At 38.2% G+C, this 15,474-nt stretch overlaps 2 protein-coding genes across 3 annotated transcripts in view; one reads left to right on the forward strand and one right to left on the reverse strand.

The window, feature by feature from the left end:
• LOC109408900 (uncharacterized) overlaps window positions 1–6,394 on the forward strand; it is a 71,249-nt gene extending 64,855 nt beyond the window's left edge. For both annotated transcript variants that reach the window (XM_062851992.1, XM_019682270.3), the window contains one exon: window positions 4,548–6,394. In XM_062851992.1, coding sequence (XP_062707976.1) covers window positions 4,548–5,575 — 1,028 coding nt within the window. In that variant the 3' untranslated portion in view covers window positions 5,576–6,394. The remainder of the gene's footprint in view (window positions 1–4,547) is intronic.
• A 6,052-nt stretch (window positions 6,395–12,446) lies between these two features.
• Window positions 12,447–14,388, reverse strand: LOC109408899 (myeloid differentiation primary response protein MyD88). The gene is made up of 4 exons (XM_019682269.3): window positions 13,830–14,388; window positions 13,518–13,735; window positions 13,061–13,401; window positions 12,447–12,996 (listed from the first exon to the last, which is right to left on the reverse strand). Exons 1-4 carry the CDS (start codon window positions 14,176–14,178, stop codon window positions 12,579–12,581), a joined length of 1,326 nt encoding a protein of 441 aa, XP_019537814.3. The 5' UTR covers window positions 14,179–14,388; the 3' UTR covers window positions 12,447–12,578.
• Between the last annotated feature and the right edge of the window lie 1,086 nt (window positions 14,389–15,474).

Here is a 15,474-nt window from a genome sequence, read left to right on the forward strand (position 1 = left end):
TGCAGTCAAAAAAGTCCAGAATCGCATATTTTGCTCTATAAATTTAGGTATACAGTCATACCTCGATATAACGTAACTGCAATTTTATTTTCGTTACGTTATATCGAAGTTACGTTATATCGAAGCAAAAATTTTTTTTCACGAATTTCGTTTTAAATACATATTTTGAAAAGAAAATTTCCAAAAAGATTATGTTAATCACCCAACAGTGATTTTCAGCCTTTCTTATATATATTTTTTTCATCATTGAATTTTATATATTTTTAAAAGTTTTTAAGATCATGCATAAGTCAAATAGGGGAAATTACCTATTCTCGGCCGTTTTGTTCTCTTCGTCTTCGGGGGTTTTTTGAAACCTATGAACTCAGAGTTGGTCTCAAATCCTTCCCAACTAAGCTGAATTATATGGCCAAGTTTCAGGCAATTTGGCTAAGAAAAAACCCCCATGACGAAGAGAACAAACCTGCCGATAATACCCATTGTCACCCTACTTAGCATGTCTCTTTATATTTAACTATTTAAGCCAATGTCACATAAATCAAGATTCTTCTCCGTTTTTGCATCTAGAACTGGTCAAACGTCAAGTGTTATCTATTGGTGTGATTATAAGTAAGAAATCTATGTGACGCAGGCAAAATTATAATCCGATGATGCCTCCACGAATTCCTCTCGGGAATCCTCTAGAAATAATTCGGGAAATTACCCAGGAGTTCCTGGTTGAGTGCCTCATGAAATACCTAATGTGATTCATCCTGAAGTTCTCTAAGGATATTTATCCAAGGATCCTTCAATCTTCTATGATTTCTCCTTAAATTTTTACTGAGTTTTATATCTGCTATGATATCTTTAGGAACGCCTGCCTCAATTGCTCCAGATTTCTTGATATGATTCCTCCACGAATTTTCCTTGTGGTTTCTCAAGGGATTTCTGCAGGATTCCCCAAAGAGATTTGCTTTTCAAGATTTATTATGTCCAAGATTTTTCCAAGATTTAATTTAATAATGTTCCTCTTAAAAGTTCTACTAGGATTTCTCCAGTCACTTGTAAGTGTTTGGTTTGTTAATTGGTTGTGTTGAAGTGATTTTGTATTTATATGTGCGGAAATATAGAAAGGACAGGTAGGTTGTATGCTTGATATTCAGGTTTTTCCCTAGCAGTCCCACCTGGCATACAAGTTGGGCACTAGTAGGCGAAACCACCCTGGCTACCACCACCTACCAGCTTAAGAAACCCACCACCAGAGGTCTGCAAGCGACCCATTCAGGCGGCCATTAGGAGGGCGAAATAGGGGCCATTACAACAAACCCGAATGAAAGGGTAATGACCGATGGCCCAGGTCAAGAACCTTGAAGGCCAATGAATAAATTCCACTCGCTCACTTGCCTAAAAACAGTTGAAGAGACTAGTTCGAGGAAAAGTTAAAAATTGTGAGCAAATTCAGTTACACGAAAGCTAAAGTGGAAAGAGTGGAAAGACGAGAGGAAGAAGAGGAAGAAGTGAGCGGAAATTGGACATCAGGTAACTTCCATGGACCACTATTTTTCAATTACCATGGATTGATCAGTCCACTCACTCCAGGACACCGCCGTTTTGGTATAGAAACCACCACATTTCTATTACCGCCCCTACGCTGTCCTAGTGCCCCATTCCGGGTGAATTCCGGCATCGTTGTTGGCCGAAGACCGATCCGCCAATATCGGTAGCCTAGGACGCGTGGGAAGGTCCCAGGAAGCTGCAGCGAGAACCCCTAGAGCCATCGCAGAAGCAGAAAGTGGCCAGACGTGGCCGAAGCCGTGAAGAACCAACGGAGAACATCGGCAGCCGTTACCAGGCTGCGAGGAAAGTGTGGTCAGGTGGTTGGTGAGGAGCAGAGGGGCCCCGACGAAGAGAAAAAGTTCAGATTAGCGCATAAGAAAGTGGGAAGAAGTGTAGGATAAGGAGTAGGCCAAACTTGTGTCAGAATAAACAGTTAAGAAAGACAGAATTAAAGTGGGAGTTTTTTGAAAAGTGAAGTGCTTGTGGTTTTCCTGGGTCTAGTGTGAAATTTCCCTGTCCCGCGATAAATTAACGGTAGGCGTGCCGACCCTGAGGCAGTTGAGTCGGGGAGTCTCTTGGACGCTCCCGATTGGCTGACCCGATATTTACACAATCCTGCAAGGATCCTCCAAAAAGTTCCAATATTTCAACTATTCTTGTTCGAAGAGTCCCAAATAACACCTTTCTCGCAGAAGACTCACGGCGGCGCAGGTTTTGTTGCGCAGGAGTCACTGTGACTTACTTCTAACAAATGAATTTTTACTTGCTAGAAGTAAATCGCAGTGACTTCTGTGTCACGAAAACCTGCGCCGCTGTGACTCTTCTATGACAAGTGTGTTACTAGGGGTATTTGCAAAGATTCACCCAGGTATTCTTGCTTCAACTCATCCAGCACAATTTGACGGAGTTTCCAAAAGATTTCCTCTTCAGTTCTCGCTAGAAAAAAAATCTGTGATTTCTCCAGAAGTTTCTTCAGAGATTCCTTGGAAATTCCCTTCTGAGATACAGAAGTAATTCTTTAAAAAGATATTGTAAGGATTTCTCCAAGAATAACAGATAGAATTCCACTAGAAATTTCTTCAAAGATTCCTACAGATATTCCTTATTTGATTTTCCAGGAATTCTTCCTGAAATGCATCGAGGATTGGTTTTTAAATTACTCAGGAATTCAATCTGAGTTTTTCCATGGATTCTCACTGTGACCCTTCTTGAAAATCCATCTAGGATTCCACCAGTGCACTGATTTCTCCAGAAGTTCCTGCTGAGATTTATACAGAAGTTCCTTATGTAATTAATTAAAGACTCCCCTGAATGTTACCAAGAATAACTTATAAACACAGAAATACCTCCGAGGATAAAGGATGATTTTTTTTCAGGCATTCCTCCAGGAGTTCCACCATTTATTCAGGAATGTCTTTGGAAATTCCTTCAAGAGTTCTTCTGAGGATTTCTTCGCGAATTTCTCCAGTAATTTCTCAAGAAGTTCCTCCAGGAATTTATCAGAGAATTTCTCTAGTGATTTCCTGCAAAATTTACTCTAAGACAAAGCGGGCCGTTACTGGCGTTCTTACACCCAGTATTACACGAAATCGAGTTCACTACCAATGCTGTCTACTGTCATCTCGTTTGGAGTTTAAAGGCTATGTTCCAGTAGGGATGTAATGTCAATAATAAGTAGAAGATGTAATGTTTGTTCCGTGAAGAGCTGTCATCAACAGTGACACCGAAAATTCTTATAAAACTTTGAAATTGGCCGTATAACCTATAACTGGATAGCAGGCTTGGTTCCAGGAGGGGTGTAATATCATACAGAAAATTTTATAAATCACTCTAATTATTTAAATAGTGAAAAGTTGGAACCAAAAAAAAAGTTACGTTATATCGAGGTAAAAGTTACGTTATATCGAGTTACGTTATATCGAGGTTACGTTATATCGAGGTTACGTTATATCGAGGTATGACTGTACCTTAAAATTGTGATGTTCGCCTGGCTAACAAGCCTATTCATGTGAACTATGATTTTGGGTTGTCCACAGTGACTCTTTTACACATGGTTGTATATGTTTTGAAGAAACCACTCGTTCAAAGGCAGTTTTTGCTAAGCCTTAGATGGTGAATTTTGATTATGCTTTCGATAACCAGCTTTACCATATCATATTGAAGGTGGCAAGGCGTACCAAGCTGCCTCTAATGACCTACAGGCTCTCTTTAAGTTAATACGTTTTTCAGTGCCCTTTCCAATGGCCTAAAATCGTTGTGGTATGGGCTATGAGCTACAGTTATGCTTATGCGTTAATTCCCTCATCTGAGGTATTCCTTCCTATTTCATCACCTTTCCCCCTTCCTAATTCCTATCTCATCTCCCAAATATCAAAAATGCAGGATAACGTGCCCCTGGAACCGGCCTTCTGATACCTGATGACTGATCCGTTATAGCATGTGCTCTGAAGAGAGTCAGTGTTAGTCGACCATTTGTTGACAAAAAGCTCGCAACCACGAAACAGCACCAAGTGTCGCTGATTTTTCGATGCTATTGCTTTTAGATCACAGTCTTGCTCTCAGGCTATAATCAGCTTCCTCTAACGTGGGGAACAGACACTCAATTCTGCTTTCCTGATTTTCCGTTAGGTACTCCGGTCAGATCCACATGAAGGTAGGGGTTCGGAGTAATTGCTTTTTACTAAGATGCTAAGAACCTTAAGGGCGTTCATTTCATTCATTTATTTAATGTCGTCAATCAATTCGTTACCGTTACAATTCTTTAAATTCTTATAGCAACAGTAATATTACACTTGCATTAACCTTCCTTTAGATTCGTGAAGTGGTATGTGTACGGTAAAATAAGGTGGTTTCATTAGTTACGTTGGAAAGTATGAAAAATACCATTCCCTTTACAGGATAATTAATATAAATGTGACTTTGAGGGTTGTATCGCCACTAATTGTATTTTTATGAACATTTTGTCATTACTAGCACTCCAAGAAATATAATATTGTCATTTATACTTACAGCGATATCTGCCATACCTAAAATCGTCTGCGAGACTATACATGCCTTGGAACTGCAGGATGAAACACCATCTTGGAAGATTATGGATAACAAGGGACGTGTCACCGTTGTTTTACACTGGGATCAAAGACAGGGTGGTCAAGGAGGAGGCCAAGGAAGTAGCAGTAGTGGAATCGGAGGCGGAGGAGTACTGAGTAATGGTCCTACTTCGGAGAAGTTTTCGCCCTCGAAGAAAAGCTTATCGACACAAAATTCATTGGACAAAGGATCGGTGTCCAGTCAACAACGATACCCCAGTCCTCAGATAACGGTAATCAATCACGATGATCCGCAGTCTGCCATATACCATTCCGCGAGGCGACTGTCAAAACAAGGCGGTTCGTTTGACAGCGCTGTGGGAGCTGTGCATATTCACACTCCTGAGTGTGCACACCATGCTCACACACCTACTAGGGCCGGAAGTCCAGGGGCTACCGAATGTGACTTCCACTGTTGCGCGCTGCACGAGGAAGGTCGAAAGATTGCAGTTCATAAAAACGTGGCTACATCTCCCATTCAGGATGGATCCGTTAGCCCACAACCACCACCCAGCAGCCTTTCGGACTCCAGACGGACGTCGGCCTCAAAAGGGCATGTCCGCTTCCTGGATATCGGCCCCGAGCGGGACAGTTCTGAAAGCGAAACAGAAAACACCGTCATGGAGGACGAAACTGTCACGTCGGAAAAGTTTCTTCTACTGATCGATCAACTTTCGGTAGACCAGAAGCGGCATCTTAGTATAAAAGATATTGGAATCATCCTCGAACGACTAAGTTCAAAAATCCTAGACGTAGAACGGTTAGACCGCGAAAGTGAGTCTGACGATTGCTACAACTGGACGATCAAAGCAACGATTCGTGGTGATGCGTTACGTGAGTTAGGTGTTATATATAATGGTAATTACTATGCAATATCGGAACATCCTGGATACAAAGAAGAAAACGAAGAAAATGGTGAAGACGTGGAAGAAGAAGATGAAGATCGGTTATAAGAATGAATCGAATGTTAGCAGTGGCGGTAGTAAACTGCATAAAATATAACGAATTGGATTGGAATGCTGGTAAGAGCACAAAGAAATTCAAAAACAAAAATAATTCTTAGCAGTACGTGCACAAAATGGTTGAAAACGTAACACGTGTGCAAGATGAGTGTGAATCCGGGGTATTGTTAGGGCGTGTGTTGCCACAATCAGTGCCATTTCGAGCCTCGTGTTAAACAGTGAAATGGAACCGGAAAGCGAAAGCCACTCTCTCGAAAAACACAAATGCTGCCATTAAAACAAAAAATCGTTTAAAATAAATACATTAATTTGTGGAGGTTATTGCTAATAAATAACGAAATATCTGAAACCTAAATAAAAGAAAACATGGAAACGCACATCATTGTAACCGTTACATAAAAATGAAGCAATTAATAGAAATCAATCTAATACAACCGGCTAAATGAAAGCCTGTGACGACAAAGAAAAGTGCACCGGACAAGGCAAAAAGTGACGAAATGCAGAAAAATGAACGTTCGAAATTCAAAGTGAGGCGAAACGTGGACAAAATTTTAAGAAGCAAACAGTAATGCATACCTTAGGCATCAGTCGTGTCTAATTTCATGATAGAGTTAGTAGGTAAAACAAAATGTGGGATACGATTGCCATGAACTACAATAACGGGGCAAAACCTTGTAATCAATAATAATGGTAAAATAGTAATACTGTAATTACAGAAATAATGTAACCTACAAAGAAAAGTAAAAACAAAAGAAAAAACAAAAACCAGATAAACACGTAAAACTGCAGTCGTATCGCCAAAAACTAGAATTTAAATCAAAACAAAATAATAATATATATTATATTATTAACAAATTATGTATTAAATACGTCATTTCTGTAGAAATGATCCACTTTTTACTAAGAACAAAAGAAGACATGAAAATATAGTTATGTATCAAATGATTACCGAATAAGTAAATGTATTTGTACACTTGCACATATAGCTGTGTATACGTATGGATTCCTGCATGTACGTGTGTATATTTGTATGTGTAGATGTGTATGTGTGTGGATGTGGGCAGACGTAGTGTTTGCGCCACAGAGTAAGCACATATTACGAGGGAATTCTGGTTCGAATCGGTTCCCTCGTATTTTATGTTGCTTTTCTCCCTCTGGATCAAGCAAACCACACGTAATGGTCTAATCTCGCACCATCTATAACTAAAATAGTAAAAAAAAAGCAACAAACATTAACAACTCACACTTATTCTGGCACTAAACACACTACTACCGGTGGGAATCACTAGGGACGTTTTAACGCATACGTAGACACACAACAACTATTTAACCGCTAGTAGAAGGTACGCAACAACAACAACCAACCAACAAGAAAACTAAAACAAGTCTATTAAACGAAAATCATCACGAAAGCATCCGTTTAACACACAACTAGATGGTCTCCTTAGAGAATAACGATGTGTGCACTTTCCCAGTCACACTCACATACAAATACATTCACATATTCACAGTCACATTCGCGCAAAGGCAGACGCCGCAATCCTATCCATGTTCACACACAAACACACGCGCATGCGCCACTACACGTATGAAGGAAAAAAACATCTTGAGCTGTTCTTACAACCGCATTGAAAAAATCCGTACAGAGATTAGCACATACACAGTAAATCCTAGCGACAGTTAAGGACAACAAATGTGTTGATTCCTCGAGTTAAGTTCTCGCGTGAGGGAGTATTGTACTTCTCAGTTACGAATTGAGTGTTGACGGGAGATTTATCAGTTACCGCAAAGTAAACTAATTGATAACGCAGCGTAACTTTTTTCTAAAGTGACATTACGACAAAAAAAAACTGATATTATCGTGCAAATCGTGTCAACTCTTCATTGGTTAGATTTAGACTTTAGATTGAAGAAAAAACAACAATCTGTGTTCATTTGAATCCATAGGAAAGAAATGTAAAACGAAAACCCAATTCAAGGAAAAAAGACGAAGATAAAGTTGCCAAAGAAAATGATGATGTTATATCGCCATGCACGCCAACAAAATGTGCCAAATGAATGGTGAAAAGGTAAAGAAAATCCGCAGGTACTGCCAATGGCTTCACGCCCAATTCGATATTATGTTTAGTAAATTGTTTACCTTTTTTTATCATGGTGCCAAATGTGTTGTTGCCAGAAACCTAAGTGTAGTCTACGATGTGTTTACCGAAAAATAAAACAAAACAATCACTGGATTAGTGTAGAACTGTGGTTTGGATTCATTATTGTCTCTAATTTGACGCTACATTTACCAACTTCAAATAACAAATCGCAATCGTCGAGATGTATTTTATTATTTTGAATCATATTCATCTTGGTTAAGTTTATAGTTTTCATTGAACAATCATTCAGAGCAATTAATAACAAATGAATGCACTAGCGGAACTGCTCACTTAGATCATGCGTCAGCAATGTATTTTTAGGAATCAAACGACAAAAGAAACTAAATACTTGACAAACGAGAGCAGTAGGTAAATCAGATTAATATATTATAATCAAAACCCAAATTGTAATGAACCCGTGAATGGATGCGTTACTTTGTTAATCCACGTACATAGGACAAAGCAAGGAAAGTTTTAAATGAATATGCGAAATAAAGGAGAAATGAACAAAAAACCAGTAAGAGAATTGAATTATTTTATACAAACAAAAGAAACACACGAGAAAGAATCTCCTAGTAAGCAACTCTTACTCACTTTGCACACGACGAAGAAATCCCTGCTTCCTTGTACTAACTCATGAGTGATTTTGTGCACATATTCGTTGTCCGACGTAATCTCGAAATAATATGACTGTGAACTAGTTATCATTTTATTGGTTGATCGTCTCGTATTGTTAAGCATTCGCCACTTATTTGCCCTAAACAATCATGAATCAAGAATACGAAACCATTATTATTTTGCTAAAGTGAATCTCTAAAGAAACGGTCGAACGACAAATACTGCAACTGAAACCTATATATTTTGTATACATATTTCTACGAACGAATGATTTGTTTATTTGTATGTCAAGTTACTACTTCATCTATTTTTTGTAATCGAAGGATAGTAACACAGACTAAAAACTAAAGATAAGTAACATTAGAAACCAATAGTTTTTAACTGTTTCTCAAAGAGAGCCAAGTGAAGCGAACTTAAAAAAAGGAAACCCTAAACAGAACAAAATTACAGACTCGGTGAAACTGTGAAAGTCAACTTATCAATCAACCACAACGCATTGACACAGGCTACAATAAAGTAATGAAACAAAATCTCTTCGATTAACAAAACTTCCCATTGCACTGATGTTGTGTTCAACTGTCACTTTTCGAATTTTCGATTGAAGCAGAATGTCCTAATGAAGTTCTTCCCACGCACAGAATCAAACACGTCCTTCTTTACTTCCGAACTACGTTGCCATATAAATTGGAGCGTGGAGTAATAACCACCAGCGTCAGCAAGCAGCCCAAAAATGTTCTGACACATTCCCGTTAATGATGCTGGATAAGAGTCTCAATCTTGCGCACCTTACTGCTACCCAAAAACGATGATCACGCCCGGTGACCTCGATTACCCGTTTGAGAATGTTATCGTAGTCATGAGAAATCAAATGAGTATTAGTTTACATAAATATCTGACACTGCCCTAAGCCCTGAAAAAAAAACATTAGTGAAACCAAGTACTAACAAATCACACGAAAACGAAATGTGCGCATGTTTTATGAATATTGAGAAAACTAACAACAACATCAAGTCGTGAACATAAAACAAGAAAATCATAGTGAAGGGCCGACAATCCTTCAAATTAATTAAATGAAATAAAACAAACTAAAACTTATAATACTAACGATATCGGTAAATATTTTTTTAAAATAAATAGTAACGAAGAAAAAAGAAAATGGAGAATACATAAGTCGATCAAAAAGATGTACGGTTATCGATTTAAATTAGCCAAACAAAAAGTGAAACATTGATTAAGGTCGAATTCATTTAATATCTAGAATTATTAACCTAATTATTCAAGTAAAATGAGAAAATAAAACTAAATAAACGGGTTTTGAATATAATTCAACAAAAAAAATAGAACAAAAAGAGCAAAATCGACGAATAGACAAATGAAGAAAAGGAATAAGAAAAATTTGTTCAAACGACAAGATGAAGGCAGAAAATATGCAAAAAATATATGAAAATATATTTAACAAAAAATACAACCTAATGTTTTGTATAGAATATTTCTGTTATATTATGTATAAATTATTTAAAATAAATAAACTTAATCGCTTAAGAAAAGTTTAAAATAAAATTATAACACAGGTTGTTTAAATTAAAACATTCTTTTATTGACTTTACAGCGGCGTCCATAAACCTTGGGTTGTAGAATTGCGTTCAATTGCGTCTAGTATCTCAAGATGACTTTAGACAAAAAACTGACACAGCAGCAGGGATGGGAACACTCACTTGCTATTTTCTCAGTTTAGAAACATGCCATCAAAAAACAATGAATGGAGGACGTTTACCTTGTACAGTGTGGATTCGCACGTAGCGTGCTTTTTGTTGTGAAGTTGGATAATCGCACCTGGATGATCAGGATTCGAGATAATAATGTCTGCACCACTGTCGTACCTCACATCTAAATATGACGTACAAAAAATGTCTCTCGGCCACGTGATCTATGTATATATCTGGGAAAAACTGGGCGGACGGTTCTGATGTAAAAGTGTGGCATGGCATGGATCTCACCAGTATTCAGTATGACCATGTTGAGAGTAACGGGTTCGATTCCCGGTCGGCCCAAAAACTTTTCGTAATGGAATGTTCCTTGACTTCCTTGGGTATAAAATACCTTCGTGTCTGCCACACGCTATATACAACGGTGGCCGCAGCCAGCTTTTTATTTTTTCTTGCCCACTCTCCTAAGGGGCTGTCCATTAATTACGTAAGGCTTTATGGGGGGAGGGGGGTTTTAGAAATCTTACGCGCCATACAAAAAAATGGGATACTCATACAAAAAATCTTACAAGGGGGGGGGGAGGTGGTGTCGGAAAATCGCTAAAATTCCCTTACGTAATTAATGGACAGCCCCTAAACAAACACGCAAGAAAGAAGAAGAAGAACCAGGATCTGACCAACAAAGGGAAAGGAAAGTGAAAGAAGCGTTTGCTTCTCCGAAGAGGGAGACAGCGCGGACTTATTATAAACTCGACCAAGAATACAGGTATGGCATTGGTGCTAAGGTAGTAATTAATAGGAGCACGTTTGAAGTTTGTGAGTAATGTGTATACGTAGGGAAAAAGCGTGGTAAGATGCCATTTATCAAACTTTCATCGCCTTCAATGATAAATAGCCTTATTCAGTGAATCAAAATTCAACCATCGCTCAACAATAATGACAATGTCGCAACCTGAATTTAATGCGACATTCTACCCAATGCGACATAGGTTTGTCCCAACTTGAACAAAACAGGACAAAATTCGTGCACCACGAGTTTAGAGATTTTTAAGGCGTGCATTGTGATTTTCGAGCGGCAACTTCGAGTCGATAAACACTGCAATGCTGCTGAAGATGTATCATCAAAAAAGTTCGATTTTGGGTTGGTAATAATTGATTATTCACGAGTTGAAAAGTACGCAACAAATTCAGTTTCCGCTTTGTCGGCAAAAAAAAATTTCGAGATCATGTCACTATCTGTTACCAGTTGGGATAAAGAATAATCGCCGCGCCATCTTTGTTGCTTGTTTTGTGCCCCTTTTGTCAATTTTTGACAATTCTCTTCACTGGCCTTATTTGATAGGCTTTCAAAGTGTTAACAGCAATTAGACTAAATTTGCTTGTTCGTGCAGCAAAAATATTCACTAAACTATCACATTTTCATGGATTTTTAGCGATTTTAAAAACTGGCTCGTAAAACGGAAGTGATGCAAAAAGGCCAACTGCCAAGGGGTAACATGCCACTTCATGAAAACGTTCAAAAATTACGTCCATCACTTTTCGGGAATTTCCGAGTCCCTTTCCCCCCTCTGGCTTTCTTCATATACTCAATACATGGACTGTCAACCCCTTCCCCACTAAACGATGGTCGTCATATTTGAATGACCCCTATATGCATAGCGTAGACATCAACAACCATGCGCCTCCATATGTGCCTCAATCTCCTTGGAAACACTTGGCTGGTAATAGAATCATCAGAAATCCTTAATGGCAAGCACGAAAAACCGGAAGTGGCGAATATTCATTGGGAAGTCAAACGATTTTCCGTGGGTTTGGCGACCTAGCTTCTAGAAGAATGTTTTAAACATATCTTGACAATATTCACCTGTAGTAATGATCAAATCACATTCAGGAATTATTTTATAAGTTGGACCATTTTACCCCATCTTGGCATTTTGGGCTCCGTTCCCCTACCTACATGACATGGTGCCAAGCGTATTTAAGCTTCAAATACAGTCTGAATTCGTTGAACACAGTGCCACCCACATCACGCTCATCGCAATGTCTCTGTTGTCTTTTAACAAATTCAGTTGATTTTTGGAACGTAACTTGCTTATTGCCGCAACTTCAGCCCAACAATTAGCTAAATCGGATGTAAGGCAGTCGGGAAATTGCGGTGTCCGTTAAAGTATCAACCCACCACCGTGTAGAACGAATGCCGACTGTAGGACCTTCTGCGAAACCAGCATTTGTAGGTCTCGTAACTTCTTAATGCAAACAATCTAAAAATGTGCTAATTCTCCCGGTAGCCCTTTACAGTTACAAAACTTGAATGTAAAAAGTTGTTAGTGCATTTTTATTAGATAATAGTGGCACAAAGTTGTATCAAGTATGTAGTATGAATGTTAGAAACGCGAATTCTATTAATTAAAAAAGTTGTATTTATTGAGCACATTAAAAGTTCAAAGATACATAAATTCATCTGGTAATATTCAACAAATTACGAATGTTCGTAACTTTTAACCTAGTCAAGGCACGCAGTTGCATATATCACATAGCCGTTGCAATCTTTTTGTTGGATTTGAACCACTTGGTTTTCTTCTTCTCTGACCGGTCACCATCCAGGCTAGATTTACTGGACGATAAGCCCAGCTTGGAATACCACTTCACCTTTTTCGCTTCCTGATCATTAGTTTCGACTCCGGTTGGAAGTTCCGATGTGCTGGATGATGCATTCTTAGATTTGCTTGTCAGCACACGGTTGAGTGCATTACTCACATCCCACGAGGAAAGTGATTTTTTGATAGGCTGCTGAGAAACTGCGGGAAATGAAGTTGTATTCGATGCGATGGAGGCAGAATTTTCAAGTTTGTTTGACTTTTGTGTCGCCTTTTCTTCGGATGTTTCATTCACGTCATCAATTTTTATTTGGGGAATGTTCGTTGATTCTACCGCTTTCAGCTGATTCCTGAAATACATAACAAATTAAATTAAGTTTCAACAAAGAAATATAAAAAAAATATCCAACATACTTAATCTCATTCACTGGGGAATCTGTTCGAACTTTGATGGCATCTTCGAGTTTATCCCAAAAGTTGTATAGTTTGTTTGATCGCTTGTAGTCCAAAATGAAGTAAAATTTGAGGTTCGCCGGAAGTTCCAGTCGTTCGTACACACAGGGTATAATTTTTCGTTTCTTTTGTTCAATTTGTAATGCTTGTGCGTACATGACGAAAAAATTATTCAACGGACTTTTCAAAAATTCTCTCGAAATAACAACCACCAGTCGCCGGCATCGTTCCGTAATCAGCTTTATGATTGCTTCATGCTCAAACGTAACACCAGCCAGCAGATCGCGATCTTTCACACAAAGCTAAAATAATAAAAATGGCACAAATTATTATATGTTTGCATTGAAGATAAATTCTACAGCTAATAATTCGAATTCATACAAACAATCCAACGATAGTAGGCACATCTTTTCATTACCTTCAATTTTCTTTCTTCCATTCGCTCCATGATTTTGGTGGCGAATTCAATATCGGCATCGGCAAATAAGATAAACGCATCATAAAACTGCTTCTTGTGCCGTGTGTCATCTTTCGTAATGATGTCTTCGTCGGCTTCTAAGCTGCAGTCCTTCTCTTCTATTTGGTTCGCTCCAACCTTTTTGGAAGCTTTGCATAAAAATTTTTCAGCGTCCTCATCTGCAAATTGTGACGAAATAATTTTGTTTTGTTATTAAATTGTGGCTGAATGTTAAATGTCACAAAATATTTGAAAATCTAAGTAGTAACTTACGAAAAAACCTGTTGCTATCATCCAAAACATCCCATCTGTCAATTAGTCCAAGAATATCCTGAAGGCCTTTAAGACTAGCTCCTTCTAACGAGCTTTCCCAAAGATCGAGAATTCTTTTTGTTGGATTGGCATGCTTCTCCAACTCGACTCCATGATATGTATCCAATTTGAGCACTTGAAACAACCCTCGCCAATCGCGGTAATAGCCATCTTCTGATTTAAATATTTTCTTTCTATTCAATGACGCCGACAGCAGCTCATACGTTTTATGATTTAATGCACTCAGAGGCACTTTGCTCAAATCTACGCCTTCATTCACAGACACTTCCACGGGTGTCGAATTGACCATTTCTTATTAATGCGCAACAATCACTATTCCCGGAAAAACAAACTGAGCGCACTATCGGATGATGTCACAAATCGTCACTGGGGTAAGCTTAATCTTATCAAGGAATTAAATTCATCAATAAACGATGAATTTTGCGACGAAAATTACTGTTTATGTTTATGAACCTTACTTGTGAAATTGACAGGCAAGGCGATGAAGATTTCTGTTTTTCTTTTTATCTTTCTTTCACACACATTAACAAATGAATGATTGCTCCACACGTAGATGGCTCTAGAAGTTGTTAGGTACCATCTATACTTCAAATTTATACCTGTGCAGTATCCAGTGTGCAAGGCAAGGTGATCAAAATTATTTTTAGCGGGTTTACTGATAAATTGTTTATCAAAAACATACCTGAAAACGATGTTCGAATTATGCGTTCCATCGTGGGTACATGGGCAGAGTAAACAGCAAAATGCTTTCGTTTATTCCACAGATTTAAGCTCTTATGCAGGTAGTTCTTTTAGTTGGGTAAACTTTCAGATACTAAACTGCCCATGATCGCATATCAGTCCCATCTTTGCTGGGTTTCCTATTCATATGGGACATTTATGCGATCATAGGCAGTAAACGATTGGTACAAAGGTAATATTAGCGCTCTTACAACGTAGGTATGACATATACAATATGGCTTTCATAGAGGAAATTATGGGAAAACACTGCATCTCAAATTTGTTGATCATCACATTGTAATAGTTAGCTTCTGAAGTTAGTTTTGGACAAATGAGTCAAACCATTACCAATAAGATCTGCTTACGTAGATTTAGCAATGGATGAAGTATTTTATATTTGGTCAGCGATTACTCAAAATAACAATTTAAATGTTGTAGGGGGATTAGGGGCATAATGGACACCCGGGGCGAAATGGACACCCCTGTTTTTGCCGAAACCGTTGACTTTTATGTAAAACTTTCAATGCATAAGTGTAAAGGAACAAGCCATTGTTCTATTTTTCAAAAATACCATTTATATTCCTTTAAAATAACCAAAATATCATTGAAATTGAAGTATGTTTTTCATATGGTGGATTTCTTATAATTTGGAAGCAGCAGCAAATAAGGTATTACGAGTGATTGAGTGTCTCCACCATACGTACAAGTGAATTGTTAGCTTATCTACATGTATTCATAGATTTAGCAATGAATGAAGTATTATATTTTTGATCAGAACACACTGAAAATAGCAATTTCAATGTTGTAGTCGATTCGGGGCGAAATGAACACTGGCAATTATGAATGGATGTACGCACGTTGCATA

This window comes from Aedes albopictus, chromosome 2, assembly GCF_035046485.1.
Source record: "Aedes albopictus strain Foshan chromosome 2, AalbF5, whole genome shotgun sequence".
In the NCBI taxonomy this organism is placed as follows: domain Eukaryota; kingdom Metazoa; phylum Arthropoda; class Insecta; order Diptera; family Culicidae; genus Aedes; species Aedes albopictus.

Bases quoted from the DNA above. Each gene is read 5' to 3' on its own strand.
- LOC109408899 (XM_019682269.3), bottom strand. From the start codon at position 14,178: ATGGTCAATTCGACACCCGTGGAAGTGTCTGTGAATGAAGGCGTAGAT. The intron at 13,402-13,517 runs GTAATGAAAAGA...TTATTATTTTAG, and splicing joins TGGAAGAAAGAAAATTGAAG to CTTTGTGTGAAAGATCGCGA. The intron at 12,997-13,060 runs GTATGTTGGATA...TATGTATTTCAG, and splicing joins TCCCCAGTGAATGAGATTAA to GAATCAGCTGAAAGCGGTAG.